Genomic DNA, 23,761 nt, shown 5'->3' on the forward strand with positions numbered 1-23,761 from the left:
CCCCATACTGAGAATTGAACCAAGGGCTTTTGCACTAAGTTACATCCTCAACCCCCCCTTTTTTTTTTTTTTGGTCTTTTTGAGACAAGGGTCTCCCTGTGCAGTTCAGGCTGGCCTGCAGCTTGCTTTGTGGCCCAGGCTGGTCTCGAATGGTCCTCCTGCCTTAGCCTCCTGAGTGTTGGGATTACAGGTGTGCACCACCATGGCTGGCCAGTTCGTAACACATAAGCTGCACATCTTTTTTTGATAAAGTATAGGCCTCCCATTTTCTTTTTGTTTTTAACTTCACACTTTTTTTTTTTTTTTTTTCCGGTACCAGGAATTGAACTCACGACCTTGGTGCTTGCCAGGCAGGCGCTGTGCTGCTGAGCTAAATCCCCAGTCCCTTGTTTTGTTTTGTTTTGAGACAGGGTCTCTGTTGTAGCCCATGCTGGCCTCAAACTCATGATCCTCTTGCCTCAGTTTTCCAAATGCTGGGATTACAGGTATGTGCCACCACACCTAGGTATGTTAGCTGATTTTTTTTTTATATGTATATTTTTTTTTAGCCAGAGTTACATTGGTGGCATTAAAATCGCTAGGAAAAGTGTTGAGGTCTAGGGCTAGGAGTGTGTGGCTCAGTGGTATGGTATATGCTTAGCATGCAGAATGCTCTGAATTTAATCCTCAACAATGGGGAAAAAAATAAAAATAGTTAAAATTTTTTTATGAATGAGCTTTTAAGGAGTTATTTTCCTGTATGATCAAGTTTTATTTTACTTTTTAAATTGTTTTTGTTTTGTTTTTTGGCAGCACTGGGGATTGAACCCAGAGCTTTTGTCCTGATCTATATCCCCAGCACATTTTTTGCAGCAGGGTATTGCTTATTTGCTCAGGCTGGGCTTGAACTTGCAGTCCTCCTGCATCAGCCTCCCAGAGTGCTGGGATTATGGGCACGTGCTACCACACTCATTTTATTGTGTTCTTTCTAATGTACACCTTGTCAGATTTTTCTACAGAGGTATTAATTAGGGTCATTGTGCCTTTGGGGACTGGAGCGAGGGGAAGGGTTTTATGTCTTTTTACTTATTCATGTTTCTGTATTTTTCTTCTGATTGGTTTACTATAAGGAGGTGGGAGGATAGGCTCCGTTGCAGTTGTTTTATTGGAGTATTTTTTTTTTTTGGTACCGGGACTCGAACTCAGGACTTTGCTCTTGGCCAGGCAGGGAGTGTCCACTGAGCTATATTCCTGGCCCTTGTTGAAGTGTTTTAATAGTGAATTCAACCCAAAATGAAAAATGGTACAAAACTTTGTCTTGCTATTTAATTTAGAGTTTCTTGCATTGGACATACAAAAACAAATACTTTCTTTTTCTAGGTTTCTCAATTTGGGTGCAGGTCATTTGCCTTGCTTTTTGATGATATTGACCACAATATGTGTGCAGCAGACAAAGAGGTATTCAGCTCTTTTGCTCATGCACAGGTGTCGATCACAAATGAAATTTATCAGTACCTGGGAGAGCCAGAAACTTTCCTCTTCTGTCCTACAGGTATTGTATGATTGTCCTTATTGATACGTGTAATTTCTAAAGGGCCCTGTGTATGGGCCCTCATTAGCCACCCCTCCCCCACTGGTGTGTGCAGATAGGAATCCTTTTTTTGAAAGACATTTCTCAAGGTCTTATATTGGAGAAGTCGAGGACTTGGGAGAAGATCTTCGTGTTTTAGTACTGGAAGTGTATATCATACATTGTCGGGATATTAGAGGCAGGATACTGTTACTGGAATGAAAACTGGAGAAAATGAAATTACACTGCTCTGTGTCACTTCTCATTTCCTCCTCCCCGTTCCCTTTTTCTGTTCCTGCGTAGCTGTCCCTGTTCCACTCCTCCCACTCCCATCTGGTGGAGTCAGTGTGGAAAGCTTAATAATTCTCCCACTTTCTTTTTCCCTCTCCAGTTTATTTCTCCATCAAAACTATTTGTCTTTTTTTAGTTGCTCTCAAAATTCAACTTAGTTTTCCCCCATACTGTTCGTTGTCAGTAACAGATAAGTTCTATGAATCTGAAATTGAATTACTTTTTATGTATGTCTTAGAATTGTGAGCCCTGAACCTTATTTTAGTATGTAGTCTAACACTCCATGAAAGTTCTTGTTCTTAATGAGATATTAGACATTCATTTCAAATCATATTGTAGATTGTAGTTGAGTACTAATAGGCATGTTATGATCTTGTATTTGTTCTACTATGATATTATCAATTCATTCTGTTTGGCCTCTGATTGCAAATGAAAAATGTAGGTGACTCAGAATTAAGTACAAAATGCTGAGATTCTAATTGTTAATTTTGTAAACTTGTATTTCTAGTGACTAGCATCAGAAGGCTTGATGTGTACTACTGTTGTAAGAAGAATATTAGATTTTATAAGTTGATTCTTAAATTAACTACATGCTTAAGTTTAATCTCTTTTAGGTATGCTATGTAGGGCTTTTATTATTTTGATGAAGAGAATTTAGAATTGTTAGGTGTTTTTTCCTCATCCAAAGCCCATGACCATTTATTTCACTCCTGTTTTACTTCTATTCCCCCCACATTCAGAATATTGTGGCACTTTCTGTTATCCAAATGTGTCTCAGTCTCCTTACTTAAGGACTGTGGGTGAAAAGCTCCTACCTGGAATTGAGGTGCTTTGGACAGGTAAGTCAAGATTTATACAGTAAAACTGATTGGGCCCCAGAAAAATTGGTTGGATTGTGTTTCGGTTTTTTGTTTTGTTTTTTGAGACTGGGTCTTGCTATATATTCCAGGCTGATGGAACTTTCAGTGTTTCTGCCTTGGCTTCCTTATGCAAGGATTACATATGTATACTACCATACTACACCTGTCTGATCATGGGGTTTTTTGTTTTTGTCTTTTTGAGATAAGGTTTTACTATACAGTTTTTCAGGCTGGCCTTGAACTCAACTTTGTATCCTGTGCAGGCCTCAGACTTACAGTGATCCTCCTGCCTCAGCCTCCCAAGTGCTGAGATTACAGGCATGTGCCACCATGCCTAGCTGTTACTTTGTTTTGCTTTTTTTGTTATTTTGATGCAGGGTTTTACTGTGTAGTTCTGGATGCCCTTGAGCTAACTGTAGCCTTGTGGGGCCCCCAACTCATGGTGATCCTCCTTCCTCAGCCTCCCAAGTGTTGTGATTATAGGCATGTGCCACTATGTTTGGCTGTTACTGCTAATTGAGTTTTTTTTTTTAAATAAACTTTAGGAAAATAATTATTTTATGATGTGTGCATGCTTTACTTAGTATTAAAAAATGTGGGGCTGGGGATTTAGCTCAGCGGCACAGCGCCTGCCTGGCAAGTGCGAGGTCATGAGTTCGATCCTGGTACCAGGAAAAAAACCCAAAAAAAGAAAAAAAAAAGTTTTGCCAGTTGTGGTGGTACATGCCTGTACACTCTATGATGCTGAAGTAGAAGGATTGCAAGCTGGAGTCCAGCCTAGGCAATTTACTAACTTACTGAGACCCTGTCTCTGTTCAAAAAAAAAAAAAAAATGCTGGGATCGTAGTGTAGTGTGAAAGCCCTGGGTTTAGTTTCCAGTACCACAAATGAGTTGGGAGACTTGCTTGCCCTAGGGTAGTCTTTGAAGTTAAGGATTTAAGTTGATCCTTTTGCCTCAGTCTCCCAAGTGACCAAGATGATAGACATATAGAAAACATTTTGAGCTGGGCATGGTGGTGCACATCTGTAATCTAGGCAGGAGCATTCCCTCCCCCCACCACACCAGTACCGGGAACTGAACTCAGGATCTTGCACTTGCCAGGCAGGTGCTGTGCTGCTGAGCTAAAATCCCCAGCCCCTAGGAGGATTATTTTGAAACCCTGTCTCAAAAAAACATCTTGAAGGATGTGGGCATGGTGGTATACCTCTGTAATTGCAGCACCCTGGAGGCTCAGACCTGGATACTGTGAGTTCGAGGCCAGCCTGGGCTACGTAGTGAATTCAAGGACAGCCTGAGCTACATAGTGAGACGTGCTGCAAAACAAGACAAAACCCCCCAAGTCTTAAAGAATTTTGTAGTTATTCCTATGATGTTATTTAATAATGAAGATCTCTGGAAATTTAGTCTCACAGAACAAAAGGGAAAAAAAAGTTGCTGTGTTTAAAATAAAAACAGTGGGGTCTGGTGGTGTGACCTCAGTGGTAGAGTGTGTGCTTAGTGTGTGTGAGCCTTGGGTTTGATCTCAACCCTGCCCCCACAAAATAGTACAATGTAAGGAGAACGCAATAAAAGGTCATGTAGAATATATTTTAAAGAACCATGTAGGAGATTGTTTAAACATGTGGTCATTATTTTTAGGTCCCAAAGTTGTTTCTAAAGAAATTCCAGTGGAGTCTATTGAAGAGGTTTCTAAGATAATTAAGAGAGCTCCAGTGATCTGGGATAACATTCATGCTAATGATTATGACCAGAAGAGACTGTTTCTGGGCCCCTACAAAGGAAGGTCTACAGAGCTCATCCCCCGGTTGAAAGGAGTGCTGACGAACCCGAACTGTGAATTCGAAGCCAACTATGTCGCTGTCCACACCCTCGCCACCTGGTACAGGTCCAACATGCACGGAGTGAGGAAGGACGTGGTGATGAGTGAGTGGCCTGCACCTGGTCCTTGGCTGTAGGGGAGGGCGGGCCAGCTACAGCCATGGGCAGAGTGTATTTCTTTGTCAGCACAGTGGAGGAGGAGACTAGTATGTGTTGTTCCTTTCTACTAATGAGTATGTGTATGGTAAAAGACTGAGTGGCTTTGGATAGATCATGTAGCTTCTTGGCCTTCATTCTTTCTTTTTTAATTCTTTATTAGTGCATCTTTGTAGTACATGTTTATGTTCATGGTAGGGAGTTGATACATGTAAATTCTTTGCTTTGAAACTGTGACTCAAAAAAAAAAAAAAAAAAAAAAAAAAAAAAAAAAAAAGAAACTGTGACTCAATCTTTGAAGTCAGACAGTAGATATAATCTGTGTTTCTGTTAGCCTTAAAATCATTTTCCATCAGTTTTCAGGTGATTTTATTAAATGGGATATTTTATGTATTTTTTTGGTGCCAGGAATAGAACTCAAAACATTGTAATTGCCAGGCAGGCCCTTGTGCTGCTGAGCTGTATCCCCGGCCCCTAAATGGAACATTTTAGATGATTAGATTTGAATTACTTTGTATATCACTTAGGGCCACCTTACACTTGTGAAACGTACCCTTATTTTAGACATTGGCTTTCCAGTTTTTTCATTTCTAATTGTTTTAAGTAAGAGAATCCTGGGTGTTACTTCATTATTTAAGTAACCAATTAAGTAGCCAGGTATATCTTCCTGGGTAATGAAGATTTACAGAGAAGAAAGTCCCTAATTTTGAAAAACAGTCTGTTGAACAAGACATGTTTTAAGTATTGTGGTAGTTACCTACAAATTGATGTGAGAATACAAAGGGTGTGACCACTTCTGCTAAGCAAGTGTAGCAATAAGAAATGATTTCACAGATACTTGATGTGGGTCAAAGTATGAATAGAGTTTGCTGTACATTAAAGGTTCATGGGCTGGAGGGGAAAACGCTGAACGTAGATTTTTATTTGAGATAGGGTATCTGCTGTGTAATCTAGGCTGTCCTTAAACTCACTGTGTAGCCCAGGCTGACCTTGAACTCCTAGCGATACTCTTGCCTCAGCCTCCTGAGTGTTGGGATTATTCAGGTGCCACCACGACTGGCTAAACATAGAAACTTCGAAGTTCTCTGAATTTTGCCCCCCCCCAGGGATACTGAAGTATAGTCAGTGACACTTTGTGATACATCACTGAGGTCAGTTCTGTAGCCATGCTTCTATTTGTTTATTAAATTAATGCGTGTGTTTATGGCTCATTGTAGTCTTCTTTCCAGCAAATAATTAGTAATATAATCTCAGTACCTTTTGTATACATGGTCATCTTTGGAGGGGACAGTACTGGGGATTGAACCCAGGGGGGCAGAGACACATCCTCGGCCTTTTTTTTTTTGTTGTTGTTGTTGCTGTTGTTTAATGAGACAAGGTCTCATTAAATTATCAATATTGGCAACTCCTCCTGCTTCATCCCTCTGAGTATCTGGGATTACAGTGTGTGCCACTACACTTGGTTAGCTTCTGTATCTTACCTTCTAACATGTTCCCACTGCTTGAGCCACCAGTGGTACAGGCATGACTGTCCCATCAGGCAGCTTTCTATTAATTTTATTAGTAAAAAGACCAATAGAGGTGATTAGATCTGTTTACACCATCAGTGAGTGGTACAGGCTTCCCAGTGGGACAGTCATGCCTATACCACTGGTGGTTCCAGCTGCCTGGCAGCAAGACACACGCATTAAGGCCCTGTTGTAAACGTGTTAAGGCAGAGTGCGGAATACACCGAGGAGTAGCAGACACTAGCCAGACTGGACTGTGTGGTGGAAAGAAAGCAAGCTAAGACTAGGGGATGTTTGAATACTTAATTTTCTCTTCCTGGTTCTCTCTGTCCTGGTTCAGAGCATCATTGGTTTATCTGTGCTCATATTAAGGTTCTGTTTTGTTTTTTTTCCTCTTCTCAATGCTTTACTGTGAAGTTACCAGCTTCTTAAGACTGGGGAATGTTTTCTTTATGAAAAGCATACTGCCTTTAACCTTGAATTCCCAACAATTGGTATTCAGTGGACATTCATGATCAACTTTTCCAATGATTGTAAAATTAGTACTCGTTTCATTTGGGATTTTACATTTAGCAGTGTGTTTAGGTAAGTAACCTAAATGAAGTGGTCAATGAAGGGTCTTGCTGATGTTTGCATTTTTATATTCAAAGTTTCTGCTCTAGCTCTTTATTCTTACAGTATTGTAACAACTAATTTATCTCTCACTTGTCAGGAGACTCTTGTAATCCAAACTTTTTTTTTGTTTTGTTTTGTTTTTTTCAGCTGACAGTGAAGATAGTACTGTATCAATCCAGATAAAGTTAGAAAATGAAGGCAGTGATGAAGATATTGAAACTGATGTACTCTATAGTCCACAGATGGCCCTAAAGCTAGCTTTAACTGAATGGTTGCAGGAATTTGGTGTACCTCATCAATACAGCAGTGAGTTTGGCCATTTTTTTTAAGGGGATTAACTGGATCACATAGTTGAATCACAAAATAACATTGTCATTTCTCTTACCTTGGGCCACTAAGCAGATTTTGTTGTTGTTGTTGTACTGGGAGTTGAACTTAGGATCTTGCGCTTGCCAGGCAGGTACTTGTGCCACTAAGCTAATCCCCAGCCCAAGCAAAGTGAAGTTAAATGAAATTTAGAAGTCTTGAGAATAAGTTTAAAAAAATCTTACTGTGGTCTTTTTTTGGCAGTGCTAGGATTGAACCCAGAGAGCACTGCGTTACAGCCTTCATTCTTTTCAAATGTTGAGATCAGATCTAATTTGCCTAGCCTGGTTTTATTTTTTTTATTTTTTATTTTTTTTTGTTTTTCTCCGGTACCAGGAACCGAACTCACGACCTTGCGCTTGCCAGGCAGGCGCTTTTGCTGCTGAGCCAAATCCCCAGCCCCTAGCCTGGTTTTAAATTTGTGACCCTCATACCTTAGGGTCTGAGTAACAGGGCTTACAGGCATGTACCACCAAACTTGGAAACACTTTTAATCTTTTTAAAATAGTTTTTATCTGGATAAAATGCTAATTTGAAATATTTGTTTTAAAATATGTATCTTGCTGGATGTGGTGGTGCATACTTGTAATCCCAGCACTCAGGAGACAGAGGCTGAGGCAGGAAGATCACTGTGAGTTCTTGGCCAGCCTGAACTACAGTGCGAGGCCCTGTCTCAGAAAATAATTAAGTAAACAAACCTTCAGAGAAAAGATAATAGATGTCAGCATGTTGGAGGATGTTTACCACCTGTCCTCCCCACCCTCATCCACCTGTATCTGTACTTTCCTGGTGGTTTAAAGAAATTTCCCCCTTCTCAGGGCTCAGAGTATTTGGAATCTTAAATTGAGCTTCTCATTCCAGATGTCTTGACAAGAAGAAAGCATTTTTCTAAGTTGGAATTTGTTCTGATTGCGGTATCTCTTGACTTTGTTTTTGTAGGTAGGCAAGTTGCACACAGTGGAGCTAAAGCAAGTGTAGTTGATGGCACTCCTTTAGTTGCAGCACCCTCTTTAAATGCCACAACTGTAGTCACAACAGTTTACCAGGAGCCCATTATGAGCCAGGGAGCAGCTCTGAGTGGTGAAACTACAGCTCTGACCAAGGAAGAAGAAAAGAAGCAGCCAGATGAGGAACCTATGGACATGGTGGTAGAAAAACAAGAAGAAGCAGACCACAAGAATGACAATCAAATACTGACTGAAATTGTTGAAGCTAAAATGGCAGAGGAATTGAAACCAATGGACACTGATAAGGAGAGCATAGCTGAATCAAAGTCTCCAGAGATGTCTATGCAGGAAGATTGCATTAGTGATATTGCTCCTATGCAGACGGATGAACAAACAAATAAGGAGCAATTTGTGCCAGGTCCAAATGAAAAACCTTTGTACACTGCAGAACCAGTGACTCTAGAGGATTTGCAGTTACTTGCAGATCTTTTCTATCTTCCTTATGAGCACGGACCCAAAGGAGCACAGATGTTACGGGAATTCCAGTGGCTTCGAGCAAATAGCAGTGTTGTTAGTGTCAACTGCAAAGGAAAAGACTCTGAAAAAGTGAGTATGCTTAATTTACTTACTTTTCTAGCCTGTGTGGTTCCCTGTGCTGGTAACTTGCATAGACTAGGCAAGCATTCACCACCAAGCTATGTCCCTAGCCTTCGTGGAGGTTCTTAAATGAATACAGTGAGAACTGGCAGGAAATCGACCACATTATGAATATGTTCATAAAGTGGGTGTGGACTCTGCAGAATGAACGAGGGTTATTTCAGGCATTGTCAGTTTAGAGATACAAACTATTCAGTTGCTTAAACTATTTAACTGGCTTGGAATTTAAGCCAGTGATTGATGTTTTGGATAAATTGCAAGTAGCTGATAATAAACACCTTAGACTATAATGGTTTCACATTATTTTGTTAAGCTTACAGTATTTCGGGTCTCTTGATCTTCAATAGATTGAAGAATGGCGGTCACGAGCAGCCAAATTTGAAGAAATGTGTGGACTGGTGATGGGAATGTTCACTCGGCTCTCCAACTGTGCCAACAGGACAATCCTTTATGACATGTACTCCTATGTGTGGGATATCAAGAGTATAATGTCTATGGTGAAGTCTTTTGTACAGTGGTTAGGTATGTGCACCAGGAATAATCTATTCTCAAATACATTATACCTGTAAAAAAAATTACCCCACAGGGAGAAAAACATTTAGGGAATTCGCAAATTTCTAAACGTATTTTCAGTTCTTTGCCTGGGCTTTTGCAGTAGTGGGCATTGTTGAAGACTTGAGATGTAAGTCTTGGTAATTACATTGAACACATTAATTTTTCTCCCTTGGGCTAATTCAGCATAAATATCTTGAAAATATGTTAGCAAGAACTGACTTTAACTTGCTCTGACTGAATGCTTCCTGGATGGAACACTCTACTACCTTTGTCTGATTTGGAGATGAGACACTATGAAATGTGACTCTAGGCTTTCTGCTGCTTGCTGTGTCTTCGTGACATTAATGCTGTGTTTAATGGAACAATCGCTGAACCGACCCAAGGGGCCTGGCAAGAGGAACCCATCCTCCCAGCCCTGTGCGCATGCGAGTTTTAGTGGAAGGCTATTCTGGTGCTACTCATTATTCCACATGGCTTTTTCTCTATCCCTCTACCAAGTAATTGGTTTTAGCAGAGGGTGGACATTTTAGTCCCCTAAAAATTCTGCTTTGTTCAGTGGACTTTACTGTCTACTTTGAAAACAATGACTTTTTTCTTTGTGGTAATTTTCAAACTTGGTAAAGAGCACCAGCATGGCCAAGTTTCTCCAGGGACCTTACTTTATTTCCAGGTTCTCAATCCAGCTATAAGGAATATGTAATGGACTTACTTACAGCACACAGCAGGCAGCAAAGCTGACTGACATGTCATAGTTTTCATAGTGGTCACAAACACTGTGATGGGTTTTCATCATCTTAGTTGTGAAACAGACCGTCTGAAACACCCGGAGCTTAGATTAAGGAGTAGTAGTAATGAGATTCCTCATTTTCTGCCCATGTACATTTGGGGCTCTTAGATACTAAAAAATGACAGCTTTTCTGTGATACACCTAGTTAGCGGCTGAAATAAGTCTCCTTGTCGATTTGGAGATACAGAACATCCTTTGGGCTGCCACATACTTGGGCACAACAGGTAGAGGAGAATTTTAATTCTGTTAAGAGGCTCTAGAATACCCACTGTGGGTGGAAAACATTTTGCCCTTAAGCTCAGAAAGAAAACCTCTACATTGGTCGTTAAATAACAGCATTTGCCTTCTGGGCTTCTGGCCAAGCAATTGCAGTTAATCCTTACAGAAATTTATATTAAAAATTTCCAAGGCTTCTAGGAATTTTGAACCTGAAGTCTAGAGTATTGAGCTTGAGAATATGTCATGTAAAACATTTGTTGGTTGTTCAACTTTTAATTCAGGAATTACTAAAGATTTTATCCTTGGGTACATATAATCTTAGGCTCTTTGTATTATACAAGTATGGGGGAATTTCCACAGATTGGATAGATGTTCAATTTCTAGGTCAGACTATCACAGATGTTGTAAATAATCATCTTGGCATTCACATGGCTCTACAAAGGTTCACAGCAGGGAGTGTATCCTCACCATTCTATAGTAATTTCAGGGGGATAATGATTAGAACTCTTTGTTTTCCTTCTCTCTCCAGTCCAGCTGGCATTCAGTCCTTTAAAGAATGTGGCTATGCAGTACTTTCGATTACTAATGACTTCTATTATCTTCTTCCCCATTGTGTACAGATGGGAGAACCCTCAGCACAAGTGTCTACTACTATTGGATGGACAGCGGCAGATGTTCACAGCGCGTCATGATTAATTAGTTTAAATTGAAAGGTTCTATCTGTGAGGTAGCTCAGGTAGCTTGAAGGGCAGTAGACATGAACTGAAGTCACGTTTGCGCAGCGACTGAGGCATTAACCATGTTTTCATTTACACAGCTCTTCGTATATGCAGCTTTTTTACTGTAATAGTTGGAAGTGCTAGTTACGTTGTAGTCTCAAAGTGGGGGGTAGAGGAAATTGGCTGATCTCAAAAGTTTAAGAAGTAGTTTTTCCTGCAGTGTAAATCACACTGAATTATGGAATGGGGCAAGTTCTTTTCATAATCTAAATTTTGACCCTATTTCATATTTGTTTTACAAGTACTATATTTTGTGTTTTTTTTAAAACCCTACCCCTAAACTATGACAAACCCAAATATAATCTAATGGGCCTGAATTGTCAACAAAAAACTTGGTTTGCTTTGGGACTGTCTGACTAGCACACTATTATCTTGTACTGATGAGACTGTTAACTTGAACAGGAGGTAGAATGCTGTCTTCCAATGGAAAAGAACTATATTGCGCTGCTTCATCTTGTCAGAAGACTAGGCAGGTGGTTTTCTTTTGGCATCCAAACATCTGCTTTAGTTATTTCTTAACTGTTAGCTTGATTGCCTTTGAGGTTGACTAAGTAGTGACCATAAATACTGTGGACCTCAAAGCTTGCCATTCCATGCATGTGTTCAGTGCATCCCAAAGATTGTAATGGCTGATCAGAAGAGTCAGATACTGTTACTCTTTAAAGGAAGTGTGTTTTAGTTCTGGACAAATTAGGAGCATCCATTGCTGCTTTAGTCTCCAGAACCTGCCAGACTGATAATTACAATTAACCAGTCTGAATTGCTCTTGTCTAAAAACATAATGTTTTCGTTGTGTTTTGTTTTATCAATTCTGGTGACCTTAGTTTTCTGACAAGATTAACCTCCCCCTTTTCCCTTTCCTGTACCCTTCCTCAAAATGTAAAATGTGACTTCAGACAGGTTTAATTCCTTCATGGGCTGTGATAATAAAATGTCTCATCTCTGCCATTCATTTGTTTATTATTATAATTTCGTGATACAGCAAGAAACTAGCTTGGTGTAGCTGTCTGGGAAATACATAAATTTGACCTAGACTTGGGACTTCATTTCCTTCTAATAATTAAAAGAGTACAATTGGTATTTATTTTCATTAATTAGAGAAAGATACATCAGTATTAAAACACCATTATAAATGTATAAAGATAATTATTATCACAGCCTTGCCCTGAAACCCTGGATTATTACTGTTAGAGAGCTAGTTCCACGAAGTGTTTGTTAGTGTGTTGGACATTTGAGACCCCAGGAAATCCCCTTTCTCGTAACGTTCTCCGCTTGGATCTGATCTCAACAGGGTGTCGTAGTCATTCTTCAGCACAGTTCTTAATTGGAGACCAAGAACCCTGGGCCTTTAGAGGTGGTCTAGCAGGAGAGTTCCAGGTATCAATATGAATTCACAACTGAATTGACGTTTTCTTTGTTTTATGAGAAACCTTATGTTGCGCATCAGATGGCTGGAAGGATTGGTCTGCCGAAGGCTTTCTAGTCCCAAATTCAATTTAGTTACATAGCTGGATTTTAAATCAAATTTTCCTCCTCTTTCACAGTAATTTCTGAAGGAGATGCTGCCAATCCCCCCGCGCCTGCGAAGCGCAGCGGCTCTAGGTATACACTTCACATTGTTTCTTTGCAGGTCGCACAGCATTTTAATCTGCGCCCGCAATGCACAATGCGCGCATGCTTGTCTACCAGTGGAAACTCCATGAGCAAAGCAGGGTGACTAATCATACAAGAGATCAGTGAAAAGGCTTTGGGTGTTTTTCCAGTTACTTTGCAAAATTTAATGTGCTTGAAAGAGTAGTTTGTTGGTGGAAATTTGAACACAATAGAAGTTTTTTGCTGTTGCAATTTGTTCATGGACTTTTCAGGTGCTCTACTTTTCTCCCCCCAACAGGTGCTCTGCTGCGCACAGCAAACTGAAGCGCATTGCTTTGGGGATAAAGCGTCTCCTGGACAGATAACCCTCTTCAGACCAAACCTCTCCTCCTGACATTCTGTTCTGCCATCTTTTAGTAGAAAGATGGTCTAGTTAAGATTTTTTTTTTTTTAAAAAAAAAACAATGTCATCACTGGAATAGTTTGTTGGTTGTTTTTTTTATTATAAATTTAAATTCCCATTAATATGCCTCTAAAGCTGTGTAGCTCAGTTTGGGTAATTTCTATTCAGAAGCACTCCCCTTCCCCAGCAAAGAGGTGTTTATATTAGTAAAGCGTAGTACACCCCTCTTCTTTAGGTCTGCCTGCAGTAGCCAGTTAATGTTAAGTTGGTAATCTGCAGTGCACACTCATGTAAAGAAATGGACATCTTCCTGACACTAATCCTTCTCCTTTTCTTCCCTCACAGCGTTTACTGCCAATTGATGGAGCAAATGATCTCTTTTTTCAACCACCCCCACTGACTCCTACCTCCAAAGTTTATACTATCAGACCGTATTTTCCTAAAGATGAGGTAATTATCTGTCAGTTTAGGAAATGGTAATGTATGTACTTAGAACTTTGCTTTGAATGCAGTGGTTAGAATTCCTTTAGTATCTTAAAATATCTTAATTTTTATTTTATTTTTTTTTTGTAGTGATGTTGATAAAACCCTGAGCCTTCCTTACTATAACCAAGCACTTTGTAACTGAGCTATACCCCCTTAAAATGCAAATTAAAAAACCTAGTGTGGTGACATATGCATGTAATCCCAGCACTCTGGAAGGCTCAGCAGGGGGATTTAATTTGAGTCTAGCCAGCAAAATTTAGTGAAATAGCAAGACTTTGCCTCCAAATAAAAAATAAAGGGCTGGGAGATGTAGTTCAGTTGAAAGGCCCAGGGTTCAGTCCCCAGTACTGAAAACAAAACACCCAAACTTCAGTTGGAGAAAGTCACCAAAACATTCACCACAGGAGGAGGAAATACAGAGAAATTTGCAGAAGACTTTGAGTTTATCTGGGCGTGATGGTACACATCTGTAATCTTAGCACTTAGGCTGAGGCAGGAGGAACACCATGCATTTGAGGGCCAGCCTCAGCGCCTAAACTACAAAAGCAGACACTGTCTCAGAAAAACCAGCCAAACAAAAACCCCAAAAAACTAAAAAATTCGTTGGCTTTTTAATCCTCAATTTATTACCAGAAACTGCTCTGCAAAACAATTTTAAATATTGACTGAAACCTTGCTGTTTTACACTGGTTTTATAAATCTGACCCAATGAATAAATCTATATTTAACACAGTAAATGTGCTGTTGCTGACAGGCCCTTTTGTTATTCCTTCCTGGGACTCACTTTGATACTGTTGATATTTTTTGTTGCCATTTTTTGACATATTGCTGAACTGTAGTTGTATAAAATATAAAATAATATGTAAAAGTCTGTTCCATTTTCAGGCTTCCGTGTACAAGATTTGCAGAGAAATGTATGACGATGGAGTGGGTTTACCTTTTCAGAGCCAGCCTGACCTTATTGGAGACAAGTAAGTGATGACTGTTCGGGTTTGGGAGCAAATACTTAGCTAGGCTTTCTCAGGTTGAGGGAGATGACGACTGGAAAGAAATGTTTGTTTTTTAATTCCATTTTAGTTTCAGTAAAATGTGGAAATTTGTGTGTGTTTTTCTAGTTGCTTTCACAGCAAATGTTTCCATTAAGTTACTCAAGAGGGTTGGACCGTGTGTCTCTTGAGTCCTGGGTTCTGTCAGTAAAAGCTCACCGTCCTTTTCCTCCCGAGCAGGCTGGTAGGAGGGCTCCTCTCCCTCAGCCTGGATTACTGCTTCGTCCTGGAAGATGAAGATGGCATCTGTGGCTACGCCCTGGGCACTGTGGATGTGACCCCATTCATTAAAAAGTGTAAACTATCCTGGATCCCTTTCATGCAGGAAAAATACACGAAGCCAAACGGTGACAAAGAACTCTCAGAGGCTGAGGTATGATTTCTTTAAAAAGTGCTTATTAAAATATGAAAATAAACAGGTGCATCATAAAATTTCAGTGGTTCCTAAGTTAATTTCTTATGAAAAAGAATCTTAGAGCCTTTTTGTTGTTTCTTCACTTGAAAACTTTTAATTAGTGTATGTTTGCAGTGCATGATTACAGTCATGTGAGCTGGTATATGTACACAACACATTTTTATTCTCCCTTCCTCCCCCCATCTCTAGATCCCCTTCCCATGTTCGAAAGCTCTGTCTCCTTGTTTCCTGTTACCTTTTTTGTTTGTTTTTTAAAACAGTCTCACTGTGTAGTTCAGAGTGGCCTTGAATTCTCTATGTATCACAGTCTGGCCTCAGACTTAATGGCAATCCTGCTGCCTCAGCCTCCTGAGTGCTGAAATTATGGGTCTGCACTACCATGCCTGGTCCTATTATTTTTATGTTTTTTTTTTTTTTTTTTTTTTGCATGTAGCAGGAGTGGAACTCATGACCTTGTGCTTGCCAGGCAGGCACTTGTGCTGCTGAGCTCCATCCCTGGCCCTTGAGTTATTTATGTAGTCTAGATACTAATCTTCTGTCAGAGGAGTAGCTGGTAAAGATTGTCTGCCATTATCTGTGGGCTCCCTCTTCACTCTGTTGGTTGTTTTCCTTACTGTGCAGAAACTTTGTAATTTAATGTAATCCCATTTATAAATTTTTATTTCCTGTGCTGTGTGAGTTCTAATCAGGAAGTGTTCGTGAGTGCCTTTGCCTCTTCTGTTTTCTTTTAGCACTTTCAAAGTTCAGATTGTCTGCTTAGGTCTTTGATCCATTTTGAATTCTTTTTTTTTTGAGACAGGGTCTCACTACGCAGTTCAAATTGGCCTTGAGCTCACTTTGGTAGCCTAGGCTGGTCTTGAACTCACAACAATTGTCCTGCCTCAGCCTCCTGAGTGCGGGGATTACAGGCGTGCGCCACCACGCCCAGCAAAAACCCCATCATAAGTTGAAAATCAATCATTTTTATTTCTTCAGATGGAGATACAAGTACAACGGAAGAATTTTTTTTGCCTTCTGTTTTTGTTTTGTTTGAGACAGGGTCTTGTTAGTTAGCTCGGTCTAGCCAAAGACTTTGGTAGCATATAGGCTGATGTGAAATTCAGCCTCCCGGTCAGGCGTGATAACACATACCTGTAATCCCAGCACTCAGCAGGCCGAGGCTGGATAATTGCAGTGAGTTCGAGGCCAGCCTGGGCTACATAAGCGAGTTTAGGTCAGCCTGCACTACAGAACGAGATCCTGTCTCAAAAACAAAACCAAATTTAGCCTCTTAAACACTGGAATTACAGTAATGTGCCACCACATCCCTCTTTCCTTATTTTAAAGCACATGTGTAGTGGTGCATACCTGTAATCTCAGCATTTTGGAGACTGAGCCAGGAGGATCGCCACGAGTTCAAGGCCGGCATAGGCTACATAGTGAGACTGTCTCAAAAAACAAGGAAAAAAGGGGCACCAAGGTAAAGGATTATATTTCGTTCTCAGGACAGGTTTAGGTTTTCATTTGAAAGCTCTTTAAGTTTGTTGCTTGTCAGAAGGAAGGCTTCTTAGTAATGTTATACTTAGAGTTAACAGTATGAACTCTCTGCATCTGCTTTCTTGATATGTCTGTTCTGTCCAAATTTACTTTTCTTTTCTTTTTTTTTTTTTTGGTTTTTCTCCCGTACCGGGAACCGAACTCACGACCTTGCGCTTGCCAGGCAGGCGCTTTTACCGCTGAGCTAAATTCCCAGCCCCTGTTCTGTCCAAATTTAAATGAATTTTCCTATTTAAAAAAGTTTTCTTCTTGAGGATAATTCTTCAGCTCAGTAAATATTTCTAGGCGTATATTTGGGCTGTCATTTATGACACTGTATTTTCTTTCCCATGTTGTTCGTTTTTGTCTTTCCTAAAATTTTTATGTCTCTTATCCACTCCAGAACATTCACATTCTCTTTGTAGTTTTTAAGTACTACATTTTACCTTCTGCCATTAGCTTGATGGCTGTGTAATGGTGGTATTGAATAGTTTGTTTGTTTGTTTGTTTGTTTTCCGGTAGCGGGAATCGAACTCAAGACCTAGCACTTGCCAGGCAGGAGCTGTGCAGCTGAGCTAAATCCTAGCCCCTGTGGCTGTGTAATGGAAAGCTGGCTTGATGTGGCCTGGCTTACTTGGTTGCACAGACACTGTAGCTTGCTGGTGGTGCCTGAGCTGCAGATGTGTTGCTGTTACACATCTGACAGTTTTCATAAGGTAAACATACAAATGTGGACCATTGTATCTATTACTAAAACTTTCTTCTCCTTACACTACTGGGGATGGAAATAGGAACCAGGGGTCCTCTACACTGAACTACATTACCAGCTCTTTTCATTTTGAGACCAGATCTTGATGAATTATCCAAGTTGACCTTTGTGATCTTCCTGACTCATTCTATCAAGTAGCTGAGATTACTGTACTCAGCATACAAGCTTTTTTTTTTTTATTTATTTAAATGATGCTGGAGATTGGATGTAGGGCCTTACACATGCTAATGCTAATCAAGCTAACTCGCTTTTAAGACGGGGTCTCACTGTATAGCCCACGCTGGTCTCAAACTTGTTGCTCTTCCTGCCTCAGCCTCCTGAATGCTGGGATTGCAGAGTCCAGACTTTATTTTTATTTGCATTGAAGTATCTGTCTGTCTCTTCTCCTCTCCTCTGCGTCCCCTCCCCCGCTTCCCTCCTCCTCCCGCCTTTCCCCCTCTCTCTTCCTTTCTCCCCCTTGCCCTCTCCCTCTCCTGGCTAATATCTGGCTAACCTTAACCATTTTGTGTATACAATACTGTTAAGTACATTGGTAGTTTGTGTAAGTGGTACATTACATTTTTTAAGAATTATTTTGTGTTTTGGAGGCAGGGTCTCACCATGAGTCCTGGGGTTACAGGTGTGTGTCACTATGTCTGGTCAGAATAATAATTTTAGATTTACACAAAACTTGCAGAGGTCATACAGAGTTCCTCTATACCCCTTATCTGTTTCCCACATTTATCAAGTCTGAGAAACCATCGTTGGTACATTAGTATTAATTCCAACTTTTACTCTTTCTTCCACTAGTGGCCTTTATTCTGAGATCCAGTCCAGTTTACCACATTACATGCATGCTTTTCTTTGTTGTGTTTGCTAGGGATTGAACCCAGGGTCTGGTACATGCTAGCCAAGTGCTGTAGCACTGAGCATATTCCCTCAACCCTCCCCAAGGTAAACTTACTAAAAACAAAAACACCTCAGCTAGAATTACATGCGAGTAAATTCTGTGATAATTGATGATTGGAAGACTTGCTAAATCATGCTTCCCCTTTCCTGTTACTGAGTTACAATAATGGACAACTGTCAAAATTCAAAAGATTCTAATTTTTTGCAGAAAATAATGTTGAGTTTCCATGAAGAACAGGAAGTATTGCCAGAAACTTTCCTTGCCAATTTCCCTTCTCTGATAAAGATGGATATTCACAAAAAAGTAACAGATCCAAGTGTGGCTAAAAGTATGATGGCTTGCCTCCTCTCTTCGTTGAAAGCTAATGGTGAGTATACATCTATGGAATTGGCATTGTTTGGGTAAGGAAAGGGCAAGGACGGTATTTTGGCTAAAAAAGCAAAGAAGTAAAATTGTGGTTTAAACTCTGTGTGTGTTGTTTAGGTTGGCCTCAACCTTTTGAGTGATCTTCTCTCAGCCTCCCAAGTAGCTGTGACTTAACCACATGCCATGCCACTATGCACAGCTTATCTCTTCTGTTTTCTGAATTAGTAGTGATGTAAGAATCCCATGTATATTAGCATTGAATGCTCTGGCTAGGTGTGGTGCACACCTGTAACCCCAGCTTCTTGGTAGACTGAGTGAAGAGAACTGCAAGTTAGAGGCCAGCCTGGGCAATTTAAGTTGCACGGGGAGGGGGAGGTGTAGTTTTTAGCGTTCCTGGGTTCAGTCGGCAATACTTCGGGGGGAAAAAAACAAAAAGCAGTGCTGAAGAAGAAATTTCACTCAGGAATGCGATTTGTTAAGAGTTTGTTATTTAAACTCAGTCTTCAGAAATACTTTGCTTAACAGTAGTCTTATGAAAACCTTCTGTAAAGGGCCAGATAGTAAATATTGTTCTTTTTAAAAGTCTACATATGGTCTCCATTATATATTCTCTTGTTAAACAACCCTTTAAAAATGTAAAAAAAAATTGTTTTTTGACCCTCAGGCCTTACAAAACTAGTTTGCCAAGCCTTAAAGTTGGTGATCATGAAAATGACCCTCATTTATTGTTGTATCTTTCATCATTTAAATTGAATTCCCTTTGCCCTTTGATGGAATAATTTAAGTAACTTTAAGAAAGTTTCTTTTTTCTTTTTTATTGTTTTATTTTGGGGGATTGAATTCACTAAGCTACATCCCCAGCCCTGTTTTTTGAGACCAGGTCTCACCAAGTTACTAAATTGCCTATCCTGGCAGTTTACAATCCTACTTCCTCACCCTTTCAGAATGCTGGAATTACAGTTGTGTACCACCATTCTGGCTAGAAAAGACAATTTGGAGGAAGTAAGTGAGACAGGGTCTCTGTATAGTTCAGACTGGCTTTGAACTCACTATGTTGCCCACGCTGGCTTTGAACTTGTTACATCCTCCTGCCTCAGCCTCCTTCCTGAGTGTTGGGATGACAGGTGTGTATGCCACCACTCCGGGCTGGAAAAAATAATTCTTAATGTTGTACAGTACTCGGAACTGAATTACAATGAGTAAGTGAGATTTGTCTTATATAGCATTCTTGGTTGTATGACTTGTCACATAGGCTGTGCCCTGTAGGTCCCTAAAAGGCACTTTGTACATTTTGAACATACATGTGCTCTAGAATTTTCTTTTTTTGAGACAGGGTCCCACTATGTAGTTCAGGCTGGCCTCAAAACGGCGATCCTTCTGCCTCAGCCACCAGAGTGGCTTGAGTTTTCTCCTTTTTCTTTTTTGGCCCTCTTTTGAGACAGGGTCTCGCTATGCAGTTTAGGCTGGCCTTGAGCTCACTTTGTATAATGCAGACTGGTCTTAAACTTGCAAGGATTCTACTGCCTCAGCTTCGCCAGTGCTGGGATTACTGGCTTGCAGCACCATGCCCAGCTGCCTTGAGTTTTCTTATACCTTATTTCCCAAAAGATTTCCTTTTGGGGGAAGAACTTCAATCACTGTTGAATATTAATAAGAACTTTTAAAATGGGGGCATAAATTTCAAAGACAAGGCCCTATTATATATATATAAACTATATTAAAATTATTTATAATTTATGTTCATAATTGTATTCATTTTTGTAGTAGACATTTATGTTTTCAATGTTTTTATTTCTAGGCTCCCGCGGAGCTTTCTGTGAAGTGAGACCAGATGATAAAAGAATTCTGGAGTTTTACAGCAAGTTAGGCTGTTTTGAAATTGCAAAAATGGAAGGATTTCCAAAGGATGTGGTTATACTTGGTCGGAGCCTGTGATGTTTTTGGCATTGTGAACTGTCAGTCTTAACTCCACCTTGTGGTTGGTAGTTGGGGGTCTTCAGACAGTTGAGCGTCTGGAGCAGCAACAAATCAACCAGTTGAATTGGAAACAAGACTCCGTAAAGTTCACCTATCATAGACTGAGACCACTGTCTGGTTGGAAGAAGATAGTATTGTTGCAAGTCCAAAACAGATCTGGGCTCCTCTTTTGCGTTTTGTGTCTGATCTTGGGTACCAGGACCTGTTACGTGGGCTTCTATAGGGAGAAGGGTCTTGAATAAATGTAGTCAGCACTATGTTCTGCATCCAGTGTGGTTTAGATCTCTCACCTAAGAGAATCAGAGTTCTGTCATCCTCCTGGGTTTAGTAAATGTCTCATTCTTTGGAGACAGCACAGATGAGAGAAAAAACTTAGTGAGTTTCAGAGACTTCAGGTTGGATGTCCTAAGTGGGGTGGATGATGGTGTGGCATTAGTTTAAGCTGAATAAATGTTTGCAATTTGGGGCAGTGTTTTGCTTTCTGTAAAGCCATGGCCACCTGTCTCCTGTAGCAACCATTGGGTCGGGCGTGTTGTACTTTGTAGGGACAGTGCAGTTGTTTTTGGCAAAAGCCTAAAATTGCTAAGTTTGTAAATTTCTTTGTATATAAACTAGCTATAACCTGATCATCTTTTGTTGACCATTTTTGTAATTTTTTTTCTTTATAAAATGAAAAGGTGTTGGTTCAGGTTGGCACTTTGAATAATGTAAATTAGCATAAGGTGGATTTTCTTTTCTCTTTTTTTTTCTTTTTGAGAAGCTTTATTTTTTCATACGTTTCCCACATGGGGATAGGCCATGGCCATTTTGGTACGAAAATGTAACGACATAGGACTCGATTTGTTGCAGTGTGAAGTTGCTTCTGAAAATTAACCTCAGTGGCAGATCAGGTATGAAATGTTGGTCTGGACATCTGTCAGGCAGGGCAAGGGAGCTGGCTGGTCTCATTTGCTCTTGGATCAGATGTCTTTTATTCTACACCTATTACTACTGGTTTAACTACATCAGTCTGTAATTCTTGCATGTTTTATCTAATTTTTAAAAGAATGAGCACACTTTATGGTTACCCATTTCTTTTTTTTTTAATCACAGATTTTGAAAGCTTCATGTATTTTAATTTAGATTGGGTGTTTTCAAGGGTTCTGAGCATGAGGCTGGCAGGTAATCTCTGCAGGATTGTGTTTTCATCATGGCTGGCTGACTTCTCCCTAGATCTGTATCAGTGTTTTGTTACTGTACTTACCTACAGCTTCATGTCGTCTGTTCAACTCAGCTGTGTGAAGGCCGAGGAGGAGGAGAGTGGAACTGTTCCTCATAGAGCTCCACCGCTGTGGGCGTCCATACAGTCTTAAAGCGCTGCACCTAGTGACTTCCAGCCAAGACCTAGCAGTGTGTTGAATGGGTGGAGGAGAAAGGAGATGTTACTGTCCTTAGGGTAGAAGTCTTTAACTGATAGGATGTGGTATGTTGTAAAGCTAAGGCCAAGTTTGCAGTTTTGAGGGCTGAGGTAAAGGGAAGATCCTTACTAAATAATGTTTAAGACAGGTGAATGTTACTCAGTTTTCTTTTTGAATATATCTCAAGCACTAGTAGACTACGTATTACAGCATTATTTTGAGGATTTGGGGGTCAATCTCATGGAATCAGGATTTTAAAACAAGTTCCTTTTGGTTTTATCTTGGCTTTTAATTACTTTGACTGGTCTTATCACATGTACTAAAATGTGAAACAGATATCCAGGTCTATACTTAAACCTTCATTACTCTAGGATTGTAAAGTGCTATGCTATCTTCCATGGTTATGAGTATTTATTAAGGTTGGAATGACATTTCATTGTTTAGATCGCAGCTCAGTTCCTGTAGAATACGAACTGTAAAACTATCTGAAGACCATGTAAGAGGCAAAATAAAACTTGAAGTGAGTACGTGTGGTGTTGTACTGCGTGCACCTGTCTCCTGTCTACACTCTACCTTTTCTCTGGTCGCTAATGCCTCAGCTGTGAGCAAGTTAGACTGGATCTTGAAGGCAGCCTTCCCCTACTCTTACAGCCCAGTAAAGAAATTTCCTTCCAGATTTTCCTCAAGGCAAGGCAAAAGCTAAGACAAGTGGACTAGTTTTTAGGTAAGCCTCCCTTTTCAAGTTAGTTTGAGTAATGCAGCAATCACCCTGAAAAGTCCTGTCATCTAAGGGGTAGGAATGCAGTTTGCCTCATTTTGTAGGGGAAGAGACCTAAATGGTGTGAAATAGAAAAGAATTTAAAACAAGGATATTCTTGGGCTGGTGTGGAATTAGAAGCTGAGAAGAAGGTGGATCTGCCAAGTGCACAGTTGAATCTGCAATCCTGCCCCACATCTGAGCTGACCAGCAAGCACCAGCATCCCTCCGTATAGAGACTGGAGACACCACACGGCATCAGTCGGTGCCGGGTCAGGCTCATAGTGCAAGAAAGCCAAAGGGTGTGAGTTGAAATTAATGGAACCCAAAGTTTTGCTGCATGCAGGGCAGATCCTGGCACATTTCTTTTTAATAAGCACACCGTCGTGTGGTGGCCCGTGCCACTATAACCCCAGAGTTGGGAGGCTGAGGCAGAAGGATCACACACTGCGAGTCTCCCTGAGTTTAGGGAGGCAAGCTCAAAAACAAGGGTAGGGGTGGGCGGCGGAGTCAGTGTGACTGTTCGATGTGAAGGCCCTGGATTCAATCCTCAGGATCAAAAAAATCAACTCTGAACCCCGACTTGGAGAAAGACTGGGAAAGGAAGTAAAGCTGGCGCTTGTAAACCCCTTCTAACGAAAGCGTACCCCGGGTGGACGCACTGTAGAGGAGGTGCGGTGAGCTGAAGAAAAGGCGCCCGTTGGTTCGTGGCAGCGAACGTTAAACAGCAAGACCCCGCGCGCACTGGAATGACTTCCTCTGCTGTCTTCAACAGGCGTCCCGCGAGCGCCCGCGTCGGTGCCTTTAAGGGGCGTGGCCGGAAGCCGCTGGGTTCCGCACGCGTCGGGGCGGGGCTTCAGGACGGCTTCGCAGCATGGCCGCCGCCGCCGCCGCGTTCCTGAGCCCAGAGAGTCGGGTCCGGGTCGCGGGCGTCGGGGGCGTCCGGGCCCCCGCCCCGGTCACCATGGACAGCTTCTTCTTCGGTACTGGGGAGGGCCCGGAAGGAGGGAGGGCGGCGGGGCTGGCGCCGCGGGCGTGGG

The 23,761-nt window shown here is 40.9% G+C and overlaps 2 protein-coding genes and 1 long non-coding RNA gene across 3 annotated transcripts in view; 2 read left to right on the plus strand and 1 right to left on the minus strand.

Annotated features, from left to right (window-relative positions):
- The window catches only part of Mgea5 (meningioma expressed antigen 5 (hyaluronidase)), a gene marked incomplete in the record, with an annotated part of 31,772 nt that extends 9,281 nt beyond the window's left edge, over nucleotides 1–22,491 (plus strand). Inside the window, 12 exon segments of the mRNA XM_013504106.1 lie at nucleotides 1,360–1,531; nucleotides 2,581–2,679; nucleotides 4,340–4,624; nucleotides 6,946–7,104; nucleotides 8,104–8,717; nucleotides 9,116–9,290; nucleotides 12,400–12,485; nucleotides 13,450–13,554; nucleotides 14,476–14,561; nucleotides 14,817–15,009; nucleotides 18,432–18,591; nucleotides 20,389–22,491. Of these exon segments, the coding sequence (XP_013359560.1) occupies nucleotides 1,360–1,531; nucleotides 2,581–2,679; nucleotides 4,340–4,624; nucleotides 6,946–7,104; nucleotides 8,104–8,717; nucleotides 9,116–9,290; nucleotides 12,400–12,485; nucleotides 13,450–13,554; nucleotides 14,476–14,561; nucleotides 14,817–15,009; nucleotides 18,432–18,591; nucleotides 20,389–20,525 (2,271 nt within the window).
- Nucleotides 21,667–23,467, minus strand: LOC102025248. The gene is made up of 2 exons (XR_263929.2): nucleotides 23,369–23,467; nucleotides 21,667–21,950 (listed from the first exon to the last, which is right to left on the minus strand). It is a non-coding gene; the product is annotated as an uncharacterized LOC102025248 (long non-coding RNA).
- Nucleotides 23,468–23,508: 41 nt separating this feature from the next.
- Nucleotides 23,509–23,761, plus strand: part of Npm3 (nucleophosmin/nucleoplasmin 3) — a gene marked incomplete in the record, with an annotated part of 1,795 nt that continues 1,542 nt past the window's right edge. Inside the window, 1 exon segment of the mRNA XM_013504107.1 lies at nucleotides 23,509–23,704. Within this exon segment, the coding sequence (XP_013359561.1) occupies nucleotides 23,596–23,704 (109 nt within the window).

The sequence above is a fragment of the Chinchilla lanigera genome, unplaced genomic scaffold (assembly GCF_000276665.1).
Source record: "Chinchilla lanigera isolate Chin_1 unplaced genomic scaffold, ChiLan1.0 scaffold00084, whole genome shotgun sequence".
In the NCBI taxonomy this organism is placed as follows: domain Eukaryota; kingdom Metazoa; phylum Chordata; class Mammalia; order Rodentia; family Chinchillidae; genus Chinchilla; species Chinchilla lanigera.